Source organism: Varroa destructor, unplaced genomic scaffold, assembly GCF_002443255.2.
Source record: "Varroa destructor unplaced genomic scaffold, Vdes_3.0 BEIS01000004.1, whole genome shotgun sequence".
Lineage (NCBI taxonomy): Eukaryota > Metazoa > Arthropoda > Arachnida > Mesostigmata > Varroidae > Varroa > Varroa destructor.
In genome coordinates, this window is record NW_019211457.1 from 41,840,336 (window position 1) to 41,861,685 (window position 21,350).

The 21,350-nt window shown below is 39.6% G+C and overlaps 1 protein-coding gene across 11 annotated transcripts; it reads right to left on the bottom strand.

Annotated features, from left to right (window-relative positions):
- Positions 1-3,827: 3,827 nt before the first annotated feature.
- LOC111249836 (lipid droplet-associated hydrolase-like) lies at positions 3,828-17,803 on the bottom strand. Of its 11 annotated transcripts, none has more exons than XR_015327273.1 (8): positions 17,633-17,778; positions 16,417-16,867; positions 11,273-11,452; positions 8,211-8,365; positions 7,254-7,426; positions 6,733-6,823; positions 6,042-6,406; positions 3,828-3,956 (listed from the first exon to the last, which is right to left on the bottom strand). XR_015327273.1 is itself a non-coding variant. In XM_022804225.2 (7 exons), exons 2-7 carry the CDS (start codon positions 16,544-16,546, stop codon positions 6,173-6,175), a joined length of 963 nt encoding a protein of 320 aa, XP_022659960.1. In that variant the 5' UTR covers positions 16,547-16,867; positions 17,662-17,803; the 3' UTR covers positions 3,828-6,172. The 11 variants fall into 11 exon arrangements, 7 of the variants coding, with proteins under 7 accessions (XP_022659960.1, XP_022659959.1, XP_022659962.1 ...); XR_015327272.1 differs by having other exon boundaries at positions 5,624-6,406; XR_015327271.1 differs by having other exon boundaries at positions 4,943-6,406.
- Positions 17,804-21,350: the final 3,547 nt, after the last annotated feature.

The following is a 21,350-nucleotide window of genomic DNA, read 5'->3' on the forward strand; positions in this document are numbered from 1 at the left end:
CATGCTTATGAGATTTTTAAAAACGACGATGGGAGGGACTGAAATGCAGTGGCCGTATTTAGTGAAAGTGAGGCCCTTTCAACGTTTATGAAACCTGAATATGTCCTAGCCCACCATAGTGTTGAGGTTGTGTACTGCAGAAACGTACTTCGACAAAGTCAAAATCGTAATAAGCTCATAAACAGTATTCATTTGCCTTTGGAACGTCGAAAGCCAAACTGAAAACGTATAATGGCAGAGTTCAGCAAATGGCTAGATCACGTTAAAGTTCACTGACTCAGCCCTATATTTGATTAAATATAGAACTGAGTGAACACCTGTAGATATAGCGTTACAACTAACTAGGTGCGATACAACATACGAGAACAACTAAATCAATTTTCATAATTTAATTATATAATAAGAAGTACACATTATATCATAACAATGGTATGATTTTTTAAGGTCTTTTGTTCTATTTAAATGTGATATGGTGAATATTCCTCAGGACTTCTGCTCGATTCGCGTTAGTGCAGGCGTTACGCACAAAAAAACGTCAACGTACATCGGTCATTGCCTATAACACTTACATTGTGTTTGGAATCTGTGTTCAAACAACCCTCAAGAACGCCAAGTATAGTGGGTTTGTAAGATAACGGTGACTTCTTGTTGCTGAGCGAGAGAAGCCATCGCATCATAGGCAGACATTGTGCTCACCTATACGCCGGCCAAACCTGCACTGATCAGCAAAGCACAAAAAAAGGTTTCTCTAGGCAGGTAGCGCAGCCATGCGTCTTGTGTTTTCTTTGTACAGGCCGATGTCTTTAAGGCCGATAATTTAAGAACTAAAGAATTTGCTCTGTGCTCTCATTAAGACGTTCAGACGTAGGTAATTAACGCCATCCTTAGAGATTCCTGGGCGTCATTGCCTTGTTTTAGGATGGAAGCTGTCATATTTTTAGTGAGAGTCGTTGTCTGTTATCTCACAGGTAATTCTGAGTAAAATATGGTTTCGACGATGGGACGCCAGCGCATTTCAACGCTGTTATGGATACGACGTCTTCAGCATGTCGCCCCGTAAAAATCAGGAAGAAAAAAGGCCAGTACATTTTTGTCACTATCCAAAGGTTTTGCCGTTTCGTCCATAACGACGTAGCTACTGTGACATCATCCACTGAACGGTTATCCTATTTTTAGATTCCAGAATGATACCGCCTGAGGCGACAAGAACATGTCTTACTATATTAAAAAATCAGATATCAGTGCTTTTTTGTTTCATTACCAAAACTTTCATACTTACTGCGTTGAAGAGGGTATCGAACGAAACGTGTTTATATTTTCCCAATCGAACCAGTTCCTCTCACAAAGTTCTATATTCTCCTTTTTGATGTTTGGCGGCAGTTGGTTAGTGTCGCTTTCACCAAACGAAAACGTTTAGCGAAAAACAAAGAATTCTGTCTATGACCCCATAGAAAAGTAAAATTTTACCTGCTGGTGTCTCTTACCGTTTATTGTTTTCAGTGGCGGATTTTGAATATCCCGAATACGAGTTGTGAGATGACAAGGCGGTATACTACTACATGGTATTGAATTTATTACAGATCTGTTCCGACGTAACCTCGTGTATAGGAAACGTAACTGAATCGAAAATTATATACCACTTCATGGACAGCCTCAACACCAGTGACAAGCGAAACTTTTTGTTGAGCTGGTTTATTGCAAGCAACACCTGTATAATAACAATTGAGACCTGATCTCAGGATACAACAGTACAAAAAAACGAATTTACAGAGGTGCTTTCTAGAGGTAACCAATAGCCGCATATCGAGAAGGCGGAACACCATAGTGTAAATGTAGTGGCTTAGGCCCATTCGCGAAATTAAATTTCGTACAGAGTTCGGAAGCATCGTTTAATACGCTTTCATCCAGCATAATGACTGAATAGGGCCAGGTAATGCTAAATGGAATTGCAAATGTACGCCATTTTCATTTTCAACTAGGTGGAACAGATCGGAGACACGACTTGTGTGCAATGTAGTCAAAGTCACAGCAATGTAATATAGGAATAGAGTAAGGGGAACAGGGAACTATGTAAGCCGTGCCTGGCCATCAGCTAACACGCAAAGGTAACCTCTGAAGACATCGAGGGACAAAAATAATAATCAATTAGTAATATGCTTTCGAAGGCTCGACACGTGTCGACTTACTGGCTTTTGGTAAACGAATCTATTAGATTGGCGGAACTCAAATGCCTCGAAGGTATTTTGACTATTCTTCGTGGTAAGCCCGCAACATTTCAGAGGCCAGATAAGTGGCCCCTATCTAAATTTACATGGATTCGGACATAGCACTTTTTCTTTGTATCAGAATGACGACAACGATCATGATTTTCATGATCGGAGCGCACGCTACTACCGAAAGAGTTCATTTCGGAAACGTCATAGACCGACAACACGTATGTAAATAAAACGCGTGAGAGACAAAAAGCCTGTGCCATCAATGAGGTAGTACAGGGAAAACGTTTATAAGTAAATTGCATTTCCAATAGAAGCACAGCTACTGAGTTATCAATACTGTATGCCGAAGGGATTATAAAAAGATAAATCAGACGAAACCTTTGTTCTGTAAATGAATCAAGATAAATCGACGATAAAAGCTAATTGTTATTTGTTGAGTGAATTCGGATTTGTTGAGTAAAGATCTGTAAACCTGTTCTTGTAAGCATAGCAATGAAGATCTATGGAAAAAGCGCCTGTCTCCTAATAGATGCCTTCGTGTCGCTTCAACATGAGTGCGTTAGTAGAAACGATAGAAACAGGTTTCTCGAAATTTCGAAATTGTCTAGTTTAACTATCGCCTACCGCAATAACGAGTAACAGTGCCTGTCGCAGAGTAGGCGTCTGTGTTTGCGACGTGACGATATAGACTCAATGGAGTATTCTAGTTAGTTACGGGAGCGTTTCAAGGAGAGCCTCCTCACCAAACTCGCTATAGCCGGGACGCTAGCGATTGGATTTGCTACGTCTCGTAAACACAACGAAAAATATCACAATTCGTATCAGATAAGCATCAAGGGGTTATAGAGCCTACAAGGGCAACGCTGCAGGTATGCCGTTGCTGCTCGACGACCTTTTCGACAGGCCTTTACGCTAAAGAATATGCGGCGCGTCAATCGTATTTCGTTGACCAACACACGACCAAAGCCAGGTTCCTCCTAGTTCAACTATCATTAATTTGATCTGCCATAGATCTTCCGAGAAAACTGCCACTCCTTTTTATCAACACTAAACAGAGACTTGGTCTTAGCTAGATGAAGATCATTTTTTGTGTATTGTGTACCCTAGGGAGATCCGACGCCGAAACGCTTCGAATTAAATCTAGGGATTGAACTTCGAATCTCTAACAATAACAATAATAATCATACTTAATAAAGTAATGATGAAGTGCTAGGAGTTCTCAAGACGTCCTCAGTAGAGAAAATGTGGAAGGACACAAACAACGAATACGTGTCCCTTACATTTTAATAGAAAGAAATTCCTGTGACTCGACGAAATCTAGATGATCGTTCGCAAATTACCATGTTTCACTATAACGAACCGTTTGTTTTCGCTTCTTATTAACGAAATCATGCCAATGTATGATCGATGAACTGAAAGCATTCATCGCTAGATACGGGATTCTGTATCAGAGTCTATTTGACTGTAAACAACAATCGACTGCAAGGGTGTGGATAAATTATAATTATCTTTTTATTTTACTACTACGTAGCTTCAAAGTTACACTAACTTTGTGGCTATTTATATGAATTACTTTTACATATTTAGTTTCCTCACAGAAAACGCTTTGACTTATGCATTGGTTTCCCTTTATTTTTATATTATTCCAAGCAGTAATTATAATATATAACTGAAGGATAGAACAATCATAAATAGGTGGCGTAGTCCATCGCATCGTATATTCTCGCATGGTTCTGATTCCTGAAATACACCTCAATACATTAGTCTAGAGGGATTTGTCGAACGTAAGTGGCACTCGTAAAATGGTTTAGGGCATTCTCAATCCACTATATGTTTACTACGTAACATGTACGCGTAATAACGTATCACGAACAAATAACGTGCGGCAAGCACAGTGTACACAATAAACCTTGTTAAAAGACGGCATTCTGAAACGCCTGCTCTAGGATTGGCTTTTGGTTGCGGGTACCTTTTTTTTCTTAATAGAGGCTGTCATCTCAACTGAAAATTGTGTAGCCGCCTGTGTTTTCCTCATTATTAGATTTTCCAGAAATCACTGGAAGAAGAAGGTTTGTAGTTTGTGTAAATAGAAAAAGATATCATAAGCTTATCTATGATAAAGTTCAGTTATTAACATGTCTCGACGTCGAAACAAAAGGGAACGTTTTCAAAATGGAAGTCGTCGATACATTTTGCTTCTCCCTCTCTCGCTCGCTCGCTCTTGAGAAAGAAAGAAAGCAAGCAAGAAAGAGGGAGAAAGAGAGAGCGAGAGAGAGAGTAGATATTGTTTTTGTACGCATTAGTGAATGTCAATAAATCAAGGAAACAAATCACCCCTACGTTGACCACACTTGCCTACCGCTACTACTATGCCTCCGGGGTCGAAAGTATACGCCACAAAAATTGTGCCCTCAGGAAACGAGCCAGCCGCTGAGCCAGCGCTCGGGTACGATTCGAGAGTTATGTGCGATGTCTAAAAGTGACATGAATGCATACATACAAGAGACTATGAAACCTCGCCGTATCACTATGCCGCCTCAATGGAAAATACACAGCGATGTACGGCCTTATGTGTACAATATACAATTGAAACGTGAACTTTTTTCAGATGGTCCTACCGACATGAAAAATAATCATCAACAAAACGAAGTTAGAGAAAATTAATGCGCCTTTTGATGGTTAGAATTTCTTCACACTTTGCGTCTCCAAATATTACATATATATACCTGTATAAACGTAGATACTTCTGCATTCATGTCCGATCTTTGAATACGTTCCACAAAATGTGCTTCGTCTCAATGTGTACTCAGCACAAATGACGATAAGACAGTCCGTCAACTGGTTTGAGCCGCGACTCTTACGCCGTGGGCGATAACAAGTAAATTTGCAGAGGACGCGGCATTATAGGATGGCCATTAACTACTTTCATTTCATCTACACGTCACCGTCCGTTACCCGGATACATAATAGCTAACTATATTCTAGCATTATACACGCGACATTTGCGTTTCCAAAGCTTTGTTAGTGTCGCTGAATGATCGTAATTTGTGTCAAACGGTAATGTCTTCTATTGAATATTTCATATTTGCAGGTATCGATATTTCTTCTTTTTTGTACGCATAACTTGAATCTATTTCTAGTTAGACAAGTTATGTGAACGCTTGTTAAGGTCTTCTATCTGCGACGTATCCAATCGTTGCACAGAGAATTCCGCAGTGTTGTTAGTGCGAAAGCACATCGTGCGTTGCTGCTTGGCAAAGTCCTATAGACGAATCTACTTGTTACGCGTTTGACTACAATGATATTTATTCTTATGCAGACGTACAGGAAATACGCCTTGACGCGAAGGGGGCAGAGGACGACCAACAAATAATAAAGTGAGAGAAAACGCTTAAGGAACAACCTGCCTTTTCCTCTCCTGGAGATCTGGGTCTATGCTGAGTGTCACAGACGAATCCAAAACAAAAATGACCAGTCTATTCGGAACTCACTAGCACTGTGTGGACAAAGTTTCGAAGCACAATTCGGGGCTTCGAAGGACGAGAGCGGCCCTATTCGAAAATCAACCTCAATAGACGCGATACAACCTCTTCGGTGGATGACCTGGCATATTCAGTAAACTAAAATAGCAATCGATGACGACGCTCATCATTGTCGACGAGCATTCTTCCTTGGCGTATTCTCTTCAATTGTATTTGGTTAATACTGGCCTCGTCCTGCCCCGTCATACGTAGCAGGTAACGTTAGAATTTCGTCTCACATCAGTATCGCAAAACAATTAAACTGCGCTTTGAGGAACAAAAAAATCTGTTCTTTGTTGTTTACCTCTGATGTGCAGCTATCGAGAGGTTTTAGTGCTGACTTGACCAGCACAATCAATATTCAATTTGTCTCGTTCAGGTTCTTTTTAGAGAATATCATTTTAAACGTTCTTCAGCGTCCGCCCAGAATTCAGCTTACAGAACGCCCTTGCATTTTTCCGCAGTATACTTAGCCATTAGGCGTGTTGACCGCTCATCCATAACGAAGGCATGATCGATATTTTCATTGCACAGAGTAATGTCGGCTTGGGGGTAATCGCGATGCATGTCCTTGAAGTACTCGATGGGACACCAGCCGTCTCTATTTCCGTAATAGAATGACAGGAGACGCCAGGACCTCTTCAAAAATGCGTCGTCCCGCTTGTCGACCTAGGATTGAAAAGCGTTAGCTCGCTTAGTTAATACAACAGTTATCGCCCAATAAGGGATAGTGAGCTGATTACTTCGTAAATAATGCAGCTCTCAAGTAGAAGTGAACTAAGAAAAAGCTAAACAGATTACGAAACAATAATGCTTTTCATATACTTTAGATGTTTCTAAGCTTTTCTTAACTTCGAAAATACCAAATAGCTATAAACGGAAAAAAATGCGCTTACGGCCATGTACGGCGCCGCGACAACAACACTCACAAGTTTAGTCTAGCATGAATATTATGTGCTTACTTCGTTATATTTCACGAAATACATATTGCCCACCTTATTGAGTTCGTCCTTCGCCAGAAACCATGATGAGTACATGGCTTGTTTGCATAGGAACGATGCGGTTGCTTCACCTAAATGCGCTTGTCTGGGAACAGGAAGGAAAAATTAAAACGTCAAGTTTAAGCGTTTGACAGAGCAGAAAAAGCAGTGACTTTTTTTGTTACTGGTTTTTGAGATTACCATTTGTTCCTTTTCCAACATGTACTGATTTTTTTCAAACTGAATACGTCGGCCGCTGCCGGACGAATACTAGAAATTTGGCCCTAAACATCACAATCTAGTGCTGCCACGGGGTGTAGCGGAGGAATACTATATCTGTTAAACCCAGTGCTTAATAAAGTTCGACCAACTAACACCCTTTCAGACGTTTTAATTCGCCGGACAATTGAGATACCAGTAAGTTACAGGTTATGGCTTAGAACCTAATTAAGGCATGTGGATGCAAAAATACTCTTACTAGAGCTATGCCATAGGATAATAGTGGCATGTGAACAATTTAAATTTACTCAACTTACCCACAAAACCACGTAGCTAGCCATCTCTTGACCGGTAGCGGCGTAAAGTGCATTAGATTGCAAAGAAATAAAAATGGCGAGTACCATCGTTGCACCGTTTTCATGAGCTCTTGCGCACGATCTGTTGAAATCAAGCGTTCTATTACGGGAAAAAGGAGGATCGCTTTTTCACACTGAAATCATCGATCGAATAACAATCATTTAACAACCACACTAATATAGGTGTGGATACAATGATCGTTATTTTGGTTATCTCGTAGATACTTGGGGCACTTACGTCAGCCAGACGTTACCGATATTATATCAGGCAATCAAGGGAAATCTCGATTCTGCTTCATCGCGATTTGTCGTTGAGGTATCAAAAAATTAGGTACGTTAGTAGGGATTCGTTCTGTCATTAAATATATATAAAATTAATCGATTGAGCAGACTAGTTTACAGCAATATTTATACGTTCATCATGCTGTTAACTTGCCGACTCTGCCAGTAGTGCCGTGAGCAGACAGTAAAAAGTAGCTATAATGAAGTAAGCGAAGGCGTTTACAGAGATAAATGAATTTTATCTTTAGAGAGATAACTACAATCAGAATTGTAACAGAACAGCAATTGCGGCCCGCTTATCATAAAGCACTACAAATTGACTATTACTGTATTGGTCTTCAGTAAACTCTACATGTGTTCCTCAGGTAGATATACAACCGGACCTTTTCCAGTGGCGATCCACAATGATAACTAAACAGTATATATTTTAGGCCATTATCAAGTCATTCAACAAAGTGACTAAGCACGAATCGTGCATTTTTCATCGTTATGGCGCCCACATCCAATCGCCAGGGAATTCTTTTTGGGTTTAGCTGTACCAGCTCAATCTTCTACTGGATTACGTGCTCAAAATAGACCTTAGCGGCTTGCATGCATCGCAGATTAGCAAGCCCATGTACTACTCGATCCCCATACCTTTAGTCGCGGTTCTCTCTTGATCACCTGCATCGCTACGTACGCCCCAATCGAGTGACCGATTAGGATCACTTCACGTTCGAATCCGATGAATCTCTTTATAAACTCTATTTTGTGGAGAATCTGTGCCTGAAGATCGTAGAGCTCTGAGTGTTCTGCAAACGAGATGAAAGCGCTAATTAATCACAAACATTTTTAGTTACAAAATATAGTTAAAAAAACTGGTGTCATCATAACTGGTCGAAGGGCTACAGACACTGAACTGCAAGTTGCAGCACAGAAAAATTGGTCTTTTTTTGGGAGTTAAAATCATTGGGAAAAAAACCTGTGAATAGTTTGCTAGAATCAACTCACGACGTTCATTCTAGTTTTAACTTCGGGACAAATCTTTTCAGGGAAGCCCTCCAGTCAGTCAAGATTTTACCATACTGAACCCCGTAATCGCACACGTATATGAATATTTAGAAGTTTTTGTTTTCACGTACAAAGAGTAAGTTCGTGGAGGGAGCACTCTAAATAACATTATCTATCAGGTCACTGAGGAAACCAGATCGATTGGGACAAGATATACCTTTTTCGTTTTTATACTAAAATGAGGCCAACTGCTCCGACTGCGACCTCGAACTTAAAATTTTAACCTTAGGTCTACGTTAAAACGCCATGCCAGTTGAGTCTATGTTTGGTTCTCGAATCATTTTATCATCCATTTAATCTATATCCTTTCAAGTTAAGCAGGTTCTATTATTCCCAATCTCGTCTTCTTCCTTCTGCAAAAATAGGTTTTTTAGCGGTGTAACTCTTATATTTTGGATAAGTAGCGTTGATACGACATGAACAGGAATCACCAGGGTTATTTTACTTAAACGACTTTTGCAAAACAAAGAGCAAGGTCAATTTAGAGGCGCTTGCAGCAACTTTAATAATATTATGAAATTTCTTCGCCGCTACAACATCTGAATCGTGAAAATCAGATCAAGGGCACATATTTATTTATTATAGGATGTTTACTTACTCACAACTATAATGAAATGAATGTATTGATTCGAGGTAGTATACTTTTTATACATTTGTGAAAGTCTAGTTTTTACTAAAAAGGCACATTATATGCTATGTACAATGTGTATCGATTTAACGATACCACCGGCCGATCTTATATTTATTTTAGCTTGTTTTGTTATTGAATCTGTTCTACTGCGGAAATGTGATACTAAATGTTTCGATCTAGATAAAAATATGCCCAACAGAAACTACTGTTATCGATAACAGGAAACATGTGCTCCTATCGCTGCTGGTCCATAGGTCCATATGATCTGCTCAGATGTATTTGATCGATCGAGATGCGAACTTTGGCATCTAAGTACGTGCAGGTATATTAGCCGTCGCTTCCAAGTGATACCAAACATATCCCGAACCATGGCCCAAGCTGATAAAGGGGTCCAGGGTTTAGTGGGTGAGAGTCCCACAGTACCGGACAAAGCACAGTCAATGATGTCCGGTCTGCATAATGCATTTGCCCTTAACCTCCAAAAAAAGGTATATTAGCCATCATGACCTGAACTCCCTCAGCTTAGAATTCAGAATGGCTCTTGAATCTAACTGAAAACCTATCGTCATCTACTTTCTAGCCCTCATGCAAACTTAGCGTGAAAACAAGAAATTAGGTAAATTATACATATAAAAACGTTGGAGTTTTTTTTCAGAAAAGACGGAAAAGCTATTGTTTTACTAAATTAATGAACTTAACCGTGATAACTACAAATTAGTATTTCAGCCTCACTGAATACGGATATAATTCTTTTCACACAATGTCAAAGCTGCATCAGCAAGACAAACGTACACGAGGGATACCGACTAGTTTTCACGTAAACGCTCTACAAAATAGATAACGTAATTTTGAAAATAAACTAATATGACCTTGAATTGACTCTGTCTGAGTTTCTGTTATTTTAATGGAGTACAATTTACGTCGGCTTTCGAATTCAGTTTATCGTGTTTCGGTTAACTATAACTGGTGGTATTTAGTGAGTTTGTTACTTCGTCCAATTATTTTTTTACTTCTATTCATCTAATAGCTAACATATTTAACTGCGAGAAACCCAATCTCCAGAAGGACATTCTAACACCCGTGTACAAGTATGTCGATAGTAAGGCTAACTAAATGATCTGTTTTCACATAGAAAAGCGGTCAGCAAAATGTTTACTCGTCCGCGTTCCTTTTTTCTCGTTACTGTCGTTAATTTAATGAGGTTTGCATTAGACAATCTCTTTCTAATGTATACTCCACTTAAGACATGAAGAAATAATGTAACCTTGATTGATCGATTGACTGGCATTCCTGGTACGCACATGTAACAAACAGCTAGAGATAGGCAGAACCTAGGTCATACCGAAGGTCACGCTTGTAAGAAAGGCAACTGACAAAGCAGCGTTGCAGTGCTTTTTTCCTTTTTCGTACCTTTTTGTCCTGAGTACATTATGAATGCAATCATAGACCACTCAGCGGTGATCATGGGTAACGGTCTCGAAAAACAACGTTTGTTGCAAAAAATACAAAAGAAGCAAAATTCCTACATGAAACATTGAATTGTGCTTATAGTACATTTGGTAAGCTACTACTTCTACTAAAAATGTCGCCTAATTATGGCACTGTATGGACAGAAAGCGTCGTATTTTAGTGGTAAAACGTTGAAGATTACCGCATATAGGGAAGTCACGAGAGGCAGGATGCTATATATATGTATAGGTATATGTGCTGGCAAAATCATCGCATGATCATGTGTTGCTTGAGCATGAGCGACTATCTTTTTGATTCAACCTACTTGTACCGATTTGTGCTTTGCCCCGTCTCTCTAGGTTACACCGAATGCAGAGTGAATGAAATCTGAAAAACTCTTCAGTATCAATCTTATCTAAAATTAAAGCTTTTCAATGTGTCGTCGGGCGTAGTGCGTTCAGTTGGCGTTATTCGAGAGGAAGGAAGTTTGAAAAGCGAGGGGAGAGCGAGAGAAAGATTTGCATTAAAAGCCATGTTACAAATAGATACATCTCCGATGTTGGCTTACCATCAATTGAGGGAAATTCTTGACTATGTTGACCTTCACTTGATTGGCCCACTGGACGTGGCGATGAAGGAGGCGCGTGATGGCCAGTATGGCTTACGCCAACCACTTCCACCTGTTCCTCAAAGTGACCATAGACCTGCCGAAGAAACTCTTCGTAATACTGAATCTCTCCAGGGTTGCCTGCAATGAACAAATTCCACGCAAAAGCGCTTGATTAGATATGTTTATTACAATTTTTCTGGAAATAGAGGGTATGGGCAGACACGTGCATTTTATGTATCATCGCTTACAAACAATGCGAACAAAAAGAACTTTCTTTACTCAGATAAATTGCGCGATGAGTTAAAAAAACAACCAGGTCTCTAAAGCGCTACCGTTGTCAGCCTGAGCGCACTGAGTTGCGAGTTCCTTATACAAAATAATATTGGTTATAACTAGAATATAGAAATTAACATGTATGCCATCAACACGAGTTAACAACTGTTTTTTTCAGGCGATGAGAATCTAACGATTTCCTAGCCCTTTTGCCCACCTCAGTTTTTTCAGATAATTTAAATTCTATTTTGCCTTACAACCTTAGACAGCAAATTCATTTACATGCATAAGGAGGTATTTCTATAGGAACGGAACCTCAGCTTCGTGTAATGAATAAATCGTAGAAGCCACCACGCTTTGATATTGTTTTTAATAATCAGAATTAGTGGTAACCATTAAGATAAAGAATACGTTTCTGATTTTCGAAATGGTCGATGCACTTTTTATCATCCGCGTATGCGAAGACGTGCCGACCTACTCGGACATTGTGTAATTCTTTTATTCAATGAAACTTATCTAAAACATTATCAGTATGACCTAGTGGTGTTAACTTTGCCGATGAGGACATGTGCTCATCGGCAAATACTTTTCTATAGCACGATAACTTTTATCCATTCTTAAAATGATCAATCGCGTACATTTTTCTCTCGATGATGGCGTGGTGGCAACATGGTCAGCTATGCCTTGACTAAAGTGCGAAGCAATGAACAGTATTTGCAAATAGCCACTAATAAATCGTTTACCTAAAAGTTAAAGGACATGCTTTAGACTGCTTAACTATAACCTGAGAAGACCCCCAATTCGAGCAGTAGGCGTAGAACAAGTTCATGCAGTACGATCCGACACCCCTTCCTTACGTGCCCTCCTGAAGGTAATGACAAGCCTTAAAGTCCACATATACACGTCAACAACGAAGTGAACGGCCCAATACCTCAGCCATTCGACATAATTTCTTTGAAATGCGTTCAAAATCAACAATATTTCATATTTAGAACAAATCTCTGCGTTATACATTTATCGTAATAGTAGACAGGATGACTGAATGGCCAATGCATGAATGGATTAAATTCAGATAGAAATTCTAATACACGAAAAACGAAAAAAATCCTGCAATAACCATTCGTCAACTGGCTTTTATCTTAGCGGTGATTTAAATAATCGAGCCATAGCCTTCGTATTAAACAAATATATATATATATATATATATATCCGACCAACTAAATGAAATAGAACGTCGGAATTTGTAAAAACAACGTAAATAAATATAATAAAAGGCTTATTTTACTGCCTCCGCACCAGTGCTTTCATATATATCGACAGGGTTAAGCACGCGGGACGATTAATGGAAGACGGTACTTCTCTGCAGTGCAGCAGAGACAAAGATTAGATGTGGTTTTTATAACTGACGAACATTTAAACTGAAGAACAGACTAAGTATAACTCAGACACGAAGAGTGAAGCCTGATTTCGTTACATAGACAACGCTAGTGCCATAGGGGTTATGCGATTATCGTTTTATAACAGCATTTGTCGTCCAATGGTATTGAACATTAGTGGTCTATGATACGAATTTATCCATTAACGTCTAATAGGTGGGTAATATGCCCGTGACGTGCGAACAAAATTGTTTGTTCGATCGGATGAATGAGACACTGGTACTTATAAAAAATTACCGACTATGACGTTGAGCACTCAACGTTAGCTTTACGGAACACCGCATCACGCATACATATATATATATATATATTTAGGTCTTTAGTTTTTAGAATGTGGAAAGCGTAAAAGCTCTTAGAAATCTGAAAGTTCGAAAAAACAATTAAATATACTGTGCTTAGAATATGATGTTAGCATTTTTCTCTTTACTATGCTGACCTACACGCTCAACCCCTTCTGCCTCAGTAGCCGTTAGCAACATAAAAACAAATATTTCATATCCGTTGCCCTAAAAGAAAACATTTAAAAATAACAAGTTCTTAATATACTCTAAGTTAATCAATCGGCAAAAAATCTCCGATGTTTTTGATATATCTACAAAAACCAATTGATATCAGATATGCTCATATTGAGATGTGCCGCAATGTATTTGATCATATTTCCCTTACGCTATTATGTGACGTATTGTGACTGCACTATCGACTACGTTCTTGAGTTATTAAAAGTAGGTCGTTCACGAACTACAGCTATGGCTATAGCTCAATATCAATCGTAGATAGATTAAGGAAATATCGAACACGCGGTAGTCAATAGTAATGATCACCTGGAATCGATACGTGCCTTGTTTCTACTGTAACATCGCTATGCAAAACAGAGATAGACAGCAATAGACGAATTCAGATCTAGGAACCAGGTAATCACAGTTGAAGCCACTACCAGAGCCACGTTGATCCGAACGGTTTATGCGTATCCGATTGACCGCGTAATAATTTGCAGTTTTGCTAAAATCTCACTGTTAAGTACTAAAACCACCGATATGTACAATAATAAATGTATACAATTGTCAACTTTCACACACAGATCTGAACCCCAGCAACAGCCATCAATCATTTGATAGATAATTATTACAATATGACGATCGTATCCTACATGCACATAAGATGTCAGGCGGCAAGTTTATGAAGTAGATTGCAAACTATGCTATGCCGATACGCTAAACGCTATTGTTCAAATACTAGACTTCGTAGAGATTAGCCAGCAAACGTATCCTTGAAACTTTTCTACTAAAAAGGATTTCCAATCCAATTAGTAAAGATGAATCTCAAAGCGACTTCGTCAGTAGGTACCACTACGTTGACAAATCTGCAAAAAAAAAACCGTTTCGAAGAAGTTCGACTTTCTTGTTTAAAGTATCTATTTGGTAAAATGACAATATGTGCTGGCCTTCCACAATATTTTTGGCCAAATTATTATTATTATTGTTTTTCACAGCCTTCCATTAACGATGAGAAAGAAATTATTACAATAGAAATGTTCTTTACTATCAGAAAAAAATGCCTACTTTACGTATCCTGAGTGGGAATGTGATAACGGTTTCCGTAAAATAGTCAGATACTCAGGTAAACAGGTTGATAGAATCTTAATGAATACTGTAGTCGTATTGAAAATAATTATTGGCTGCGCCATAGCAACTTTATTATTCTCCTACTAATTGGTAAACACCGATTTTACCAGCAAGACTATGCTATGAAACGCCCAATTGTATAGCGTTTTCTCTCCCTATCCCTATCCTCTTACCCTCACGTGCACGCCCACACACACATACACCGATAGTAATACAGAATATTATAACGCTGTTCAGCGTTGAAGTCTGACTTGAGGGACTGCATTGGCAGATGAAGCTTAGTCAGACGTTTCTATCCAGGTCAAGTCACCTTGGGTCTCGCCGATGTATCTTGCGAAGTGTTTGCCGCGCGGGTACGCGTACTCACTGACCTCCGTGTTTGTTACTACCAGCGTCAGCGTCGCTTGTGCTGCCAGCGTCGGCAATTTCCACAAGTAGAACGAACGTCATTTTGCCTAAGCGGGCTTGCTCATTTCTCTTAACCTACAACGATCAGACCCGAACGCGCAAACCTATCCAGAACACGATTGAATTGTCTGAGACAGCCAGCCGACCTTCTTGATTCGAGGTTCGCTTTACCGTAAGCAAAGCATCACGCTGCTACCCCACTATTCCGCTGCTGTTTTCGTTACCGAAAAAACGTGACAACTAGAAAGAGCAGCGACAAGTGGTCATGGCGATAGGGGCCCAGACTAATGGAATGTCATGAATGACACGACACATTGAGGCTCCCATGACAAAGTTCCGAGACAGCTAATGAGTACTGACAGATAGGTAACACTAGAAGAAACGGGCGTTCATGTCTATAGTAAATTTAGTTGGATGTGAGTAGTAAGTCAGCGTGTATAGCATTAGCGAGCTTGTACACTCGATAGTGTACATTGCCAAAGAATTCCACAAGTGCTATGGCGGCGTTGTGATGATACTTACATGCCTTTAGATATCTGTCATGCTCTATTGCTATTATAACGAAAATCGATTGGAAATGCGCGATTACGATAAACTATTACGCTATGGAATATTACGGCACATCATAGAGAGCAGCCATCAGAACATTGTTGACGTCAGAAAAAGAAAATATGACGGTATAATATATATAATAACTGTGACATAACACGCATCTTTAAAACTTGCATCTACATGTAAGCCTAAATTAAAGTATCGAATGCTCACAACACGCCGACAGAATAGAGATTGGCAAAAGATAATATCGTCCTGTATTAGCTAGTATGTACAATAGGCGCTCAATAACGGAACATTTTCTCCGCGCTATTTACGAAAGGCCCGCGACTACGTTTGAGCTAAATAACTATTAACCTATCCAGAGTTGTTCAGAGCATATTTGTGGCCGTAACTTTTCAAATAACTCATTTGAAGACAGACTGCCAGAATGAGCCCAAAAGTAAATAACCGCATAACAGTGATACCATGAACGCAACAGATCACTGCATCTATATTAAATTTGCTTTGAGCAGTTCTTATAAATCATTCTGACTTTTCCCAGAAACTTTGATCCGAGTCGAATGTCTCTAAGCATAAATTATTTGATGACCTATGGACTTACCAGTCCGGACCGTGAATAGGAGTTGAAATGCCACCTCCTTTGACGACTAAATTGCAAGTTTTCTTTCGAGATAAGCCATTAACAGTTTTCATTGGTCAATGAGAAAACTTCGTACTTACCAATCTTCTTACGTGTTTTCAGCAAGCATAGTATCTAGGGACATAATACAAAGTAACTACAGAATTCGTACCTATATTGTATACTAACCGGGTATCATAATCACAATCGGGAACTCTCTCCAAATTCCGTCTGTCTCTGGTCGTAAATTGGCTTCAAAGCGGAGTATTTTCGTTGATACTCCGCGGACCTTTTCATACGAATAGACCGCGGGATACATTTTTCTGAAAAAGGTTCCAACAGTGGCACCATGCGCGCCTAACGGGACCTATACCGGCGAAACTTCTCTCACGCGAACACGCAAAGAACGCACTGGCCGCTGTTATTCTTCTTTTTTTTTTCTTACTCAATACTGGACACTTGAAATCAATTTACGAGTCGTCCGCTCTGATTAGCTCTTCCGTTGGGGTTGTTCACCAGCCCTTTTTACGGCCGTCAATTCTGACTCACTTCCGTCGTTTTTACGTCATCAGCAGCTGAAAGCCGATTGGCACTAGTTTCAGTTATCGAATGCGCTGTGTCCCGAAGTCGACCTCGGCCGCTAAAAAAATACACAGAGAAATTACCATAGACACTGAGAGGCTACCGCGCGATAGTAGCGCGATCAGCTATGAAGTATCTAAGGTAGTTGGTCCAATCGTTGACCCGTTGTGGTTCGGTTTTTTTTGCCGCCAAAGTACAGCTTTCTGACGACGAAGTATTTAATCGCCTGTCTAAGGTATCGTGTCGTCTCTGATCTGTTTGACGTGAAGCGCAAAGTAGCCATGAATACGAGGCGAACACTCTCTATCTGCACTAATCGCTATTGCTACTGTGGACAGGCAAAACAGTTGACAAAATTAGCTGCGTTCGGTAGCGCTAGCGGCAATGGCGGTGGCGAAGCGCAGGTATGGCTAATGCTTCTGTATATATTAGCTCACGCCAGTTGGCTGGGAAAACTAAGTAGAACTAGTCTGCATTATCTCTGCTAGTAGCTAGGCGTCAAAAAGGACTGAATAAGCTGAGATTAAAAGGGGACGCGCGGCGCCAGCTGTAACTGCCATAGCAAAATCTGATTGGGGTGTGCGACAATGGTATCATGTATAGCGCACCACCGCCCGATTGTCTTCTGGCTGGCCAGTGAATGGATAGATGTAACAGACACGAGTACGTCACTTAGTATGATTAACTCACCAATAGACTAACAGAAAAGGAAAGGTAGTAATCAAGTGACAAGGGCAACGGACGGTTTCGCGAGAGGCTGCTCGCGCAAAGGCTATGAACGGACAGACACCGTTCGTGCACTTATACCTAGCCTATATCATACTTGGATGAGAAGCCACAATTAGTGCGTACTGTGCACGCAGAAACCATGCACACCACTGCACGCAGTGGTTGCTGATCGCTCGTAGGTGTAGATAGGAACTGGTGGTCGAGTGAATCCTTGTCGGTTGCAGCTGATTGCTCGACTTGATGAGAAGAGAGGACACAGTGGAGGGCACGCGCGCAAATTTGAAAAAGGGCACGAAGATTGATCTCTACTGGTGTTCCTTTGATTACTATAATTTATTATTTTTTTAGTTTACATGTACCTCGAAGCATTATTTATGCTTTGATTGTTATTGATAGTCATAGTAATAATAATGGTGCTTATTATAATTGTATATTTTGTATATATAATTGTATAATTATTATATAGCAATTATTTGGGATTAGGTAACTTCTCTGTTAATATATACCTACCTAATAACATCGTGTACTATAGTTCTCTTTAAATGTCCTTGGTCCTTGTCAATTGTTTCATTTTGCCAATGATTAGGTAACTTCATTAAAGTTAAATTAATACGACACATATTAGTATATGTCCCAAAATAAATATCTACAACGAGTAATCACTTCATGATTATGTTTGACTTCTATCTCACTAACTACAATTTTGAATAACAATGTATGAACAAATAACAAAGTCGCTTTTTTTATTTTGTACTATTCTAGTAGAGTTACTAACTTACAAATTTCATTCTGGTGCTTTTATTTCATTGACCACTAACAGAATTACAATGCCAAAAATGCAACGATATCTTAAGACCTTCACAGCGTTTGTTCGCTTTTTTGTTCGTATCTCAAAAACAGCGTAATTTCGTCCGCGTTTGACAAAATGCTATTTACTGTATTTGCAAATTGATGCGTTACAAACGAAAAGTAGCTGCATGTAGCGTAATTGTGTACGCTACTGGATTACTGTGTATAAACGTAGTAAACGTACGTACTTTTCTATAAATAGCATAATATAGATGAATTGCGCTGTATAAGGAATTTACGCTAGCATCTAAACTCATGTCTGATGTAAACAGCGAATATGTACACTGGCAACGGCGGAGGCAGGATCGTCCGTTCATGTTCAGTACTGCCAAGTTTGTTGGACGTAGCTCTGATAATGGACTAATGGGTAGCGTGACTGTCTGCGATTAATTACGAAGCTCGTAGTGGTTTGAATTCAAATCCGAGCCTGGATGCGATTCCTGGAGGCGTATGAATAATAGCTTATTAGCAGACGTAAAATACAGAAAGCATACGAGGCAAATTTGGATAAACATATAATTTTCAGTGTCGAAAAATGTCCCACAGATGGGAACATGTGACGAAACTAACAATATATGTTATTAACTAATTATTAAAGGCCCCGTTTTTCCTGCTTCTAAGCGCGTTTAGTGGACATCACTCGTCTATTCTTTGTCATTTTTAGTCAAAATGAATTTGATGCATCTTGTGCTATTTGCGTACTATCGTTGCGGTAGCTCAGACAGCCACGTTTTTAGTTATGAAGCTCAGTAATGCTTAAAATAGCGCCGGAACATCTTCGTCGTACCTGAAACCTAACAAACAGGTGTGAGCGGGGGTGCGGACGTGAGGGTTATAGAGACACCGTAACGGAAAACACTCGCGCCTTAATTAAGTTAATAAGACAAGTTTTAGGAACGTAGGCTAAACAACTCTACAAAATAAAAACAGGGATACAACATTCCGCTGTACAAAAAACAGATACCGTTGCTACGCCCCTACAGAAGCTGGATAAGAAGATGAAATTTATTTTTACAGAATTTTTACAGAATCAAGGAACCACAGTAAGCCAGATGGAAAACATTAAGGGACGAATTACTTAAACTGTTAAAGAGATACTTATAAATCAGAGATGACAGATGATTCAGAGAGGGATTCAAACCATAGAGTTTGTAGAGCAAAGCAAAAGCTACAGTAATAACATAATAGCAGTATAAAACACTCAAACGAAAAATTAGGATTAGCAAAACTGACTAAGACTCTCTGCCAACGTAATATTTAGCATTTATTTTAAAAAAAAGTTTTTTGGAGACATAGCATTATTGCCTATAATTAGCGTTAATCTATTTTCAGCACCGGACGGAGAAACTGATAGAGAAAGCTTCTGATTTTGTCAAAGCAGGCGCGTCACACCGACAAACACAAGATATTTTTGTATAAATTGTACCTTTTTAAGGGACAATTGAATGTCTATCAAATCTTAATTTAATTATAATTAATTAATCTGTTCGTGTCAAAGAAAGAAGGGTAGGCTTACGATAATGGGCCCTAGAACAGCGGTAATATTGAAACTGCTTCACTTATTAAAATAAAAAATTACATACAGTGTATTCAATAACTAAATATAATATGCATAATGTAACTCTACCGTGCAACTTTTTTATAAGTGCGTCCATTGTTATGTCATAACCTGCATTAGGCCTAAGCAAAGCTAGTGAATCTTCACTTGATTTTTTAATAGCTAAGTATTTGGAGAGCGGATGCCTCATTTCCTATGCAGGATTTGAATCATGATCAGCTCCACTGGAACGTAATACCTATCTTACGTGAGTCGAGTGTGAAGCTTAGCCCCATCGCTTAAACTGAATCCCTTCTAGACCATTACTCACTGTTATCAGTTCCCTTATTAAGGTTCATTCTGAATCAGTCCAGATCTTCATTCACCAGTGCTATAGGCTAATAAAAGAGGCTGGCTAGTACCACCGGATCATCATGCCAAAGTCACCCTAGTGAGGTTACCCACTTTTCCACATGAGATACCTCCCTGCACGGGAATATGGCCCCTTATGCATCCTCTAACCCTAGCAAAGCATCGTCTGACATGTTACTCAGTAGTAACCTCACAAGCCGTTCTCTTTTATTCAAGATGTCCTTTATTAGAGTCTCATGCACCTATCAAACCCTCGTGATCGAACAATGAAGGATACAAACCTTTCATGCCGCTTGCTAAGGTCAGTATCATTTCTTTAATCGACTTTCTCTAGTGTTGATAAACGCCCCGCATATATCGCCAGCGTGTGGTGTGCCCTAGCTTCCAGGGTCGCAGTGTAGAAAACACAGATGTCCAATAGAGTCTTACCAATTTCGTGAAGATAGCTTTGAAAAGTACCCTGAGCCATGCGTGAGGTATTAACTGAGCTCCTCACCATCGGATCATGTAGTCCAGACCTTTATGTTAGAGGCGATGTCCTTTACTACCACTTTCGAGGAAACATTAACTTTCGCCATCCTTTATTCCTACCACAATCTAAAGAATTTGCCCTCCGCGTTATCCGTCAGATCGTGTAAGAACATGCGCTTTTCTTGCTGTCACGTCCTAGGGACAGCGGATGTTTACCTTATTCAGCCTTCCCATTGTTAAGCGTTCGGTGACAAAAGCGTTGATTTGGTTTCGTGCGGGGCAAAAGCAGAATTAACCTGTAAGACAAACGATGTTTCGTCTCTTCCTCCTATTTGCTGCTATTGTTGAGCCTTATTATTATTATTATAAAAAGGATAATTTCAACATATTAGCAAATGTATCCAGCAAAATTTCTTTGTTTCTACGTTTGTTTACGGGTTTTTCGGGAATCAAACCGAAGTTACGTCCCGCGCTAATTTCATTTACCCGACCGACGAAGCAGCGAATCAACAAACGCCACTGTGTACAGTTCAAGATCGCAGCTCCTACTGGCGTTTTACCTTCCTGGCGAAGAGCCTGTTCT

Coding starts and splice junctions, on each gene's coding strand:
- LOC111249836 (XM_022804225.2), bottom strand. CDS start 16,546: ATGTATCCCGCGGTCTATTCGTATGAAAAGGTCCGCGGAGTATCAACG. Junction 7,427..8,210: donor AGAGAGAACCGCGACTAAAG/GTATGGGGATCG, acceptor CGATGATTTCAG/TGTGAAAAAGCGATCCTCCT. Junction 6,407..6,732: donor CGAAGGACGAACTCAATAAG/GTGGGCAATATG, acceptor TTTCAATCCTAG/GTCGACAAGCGGGACGACGC.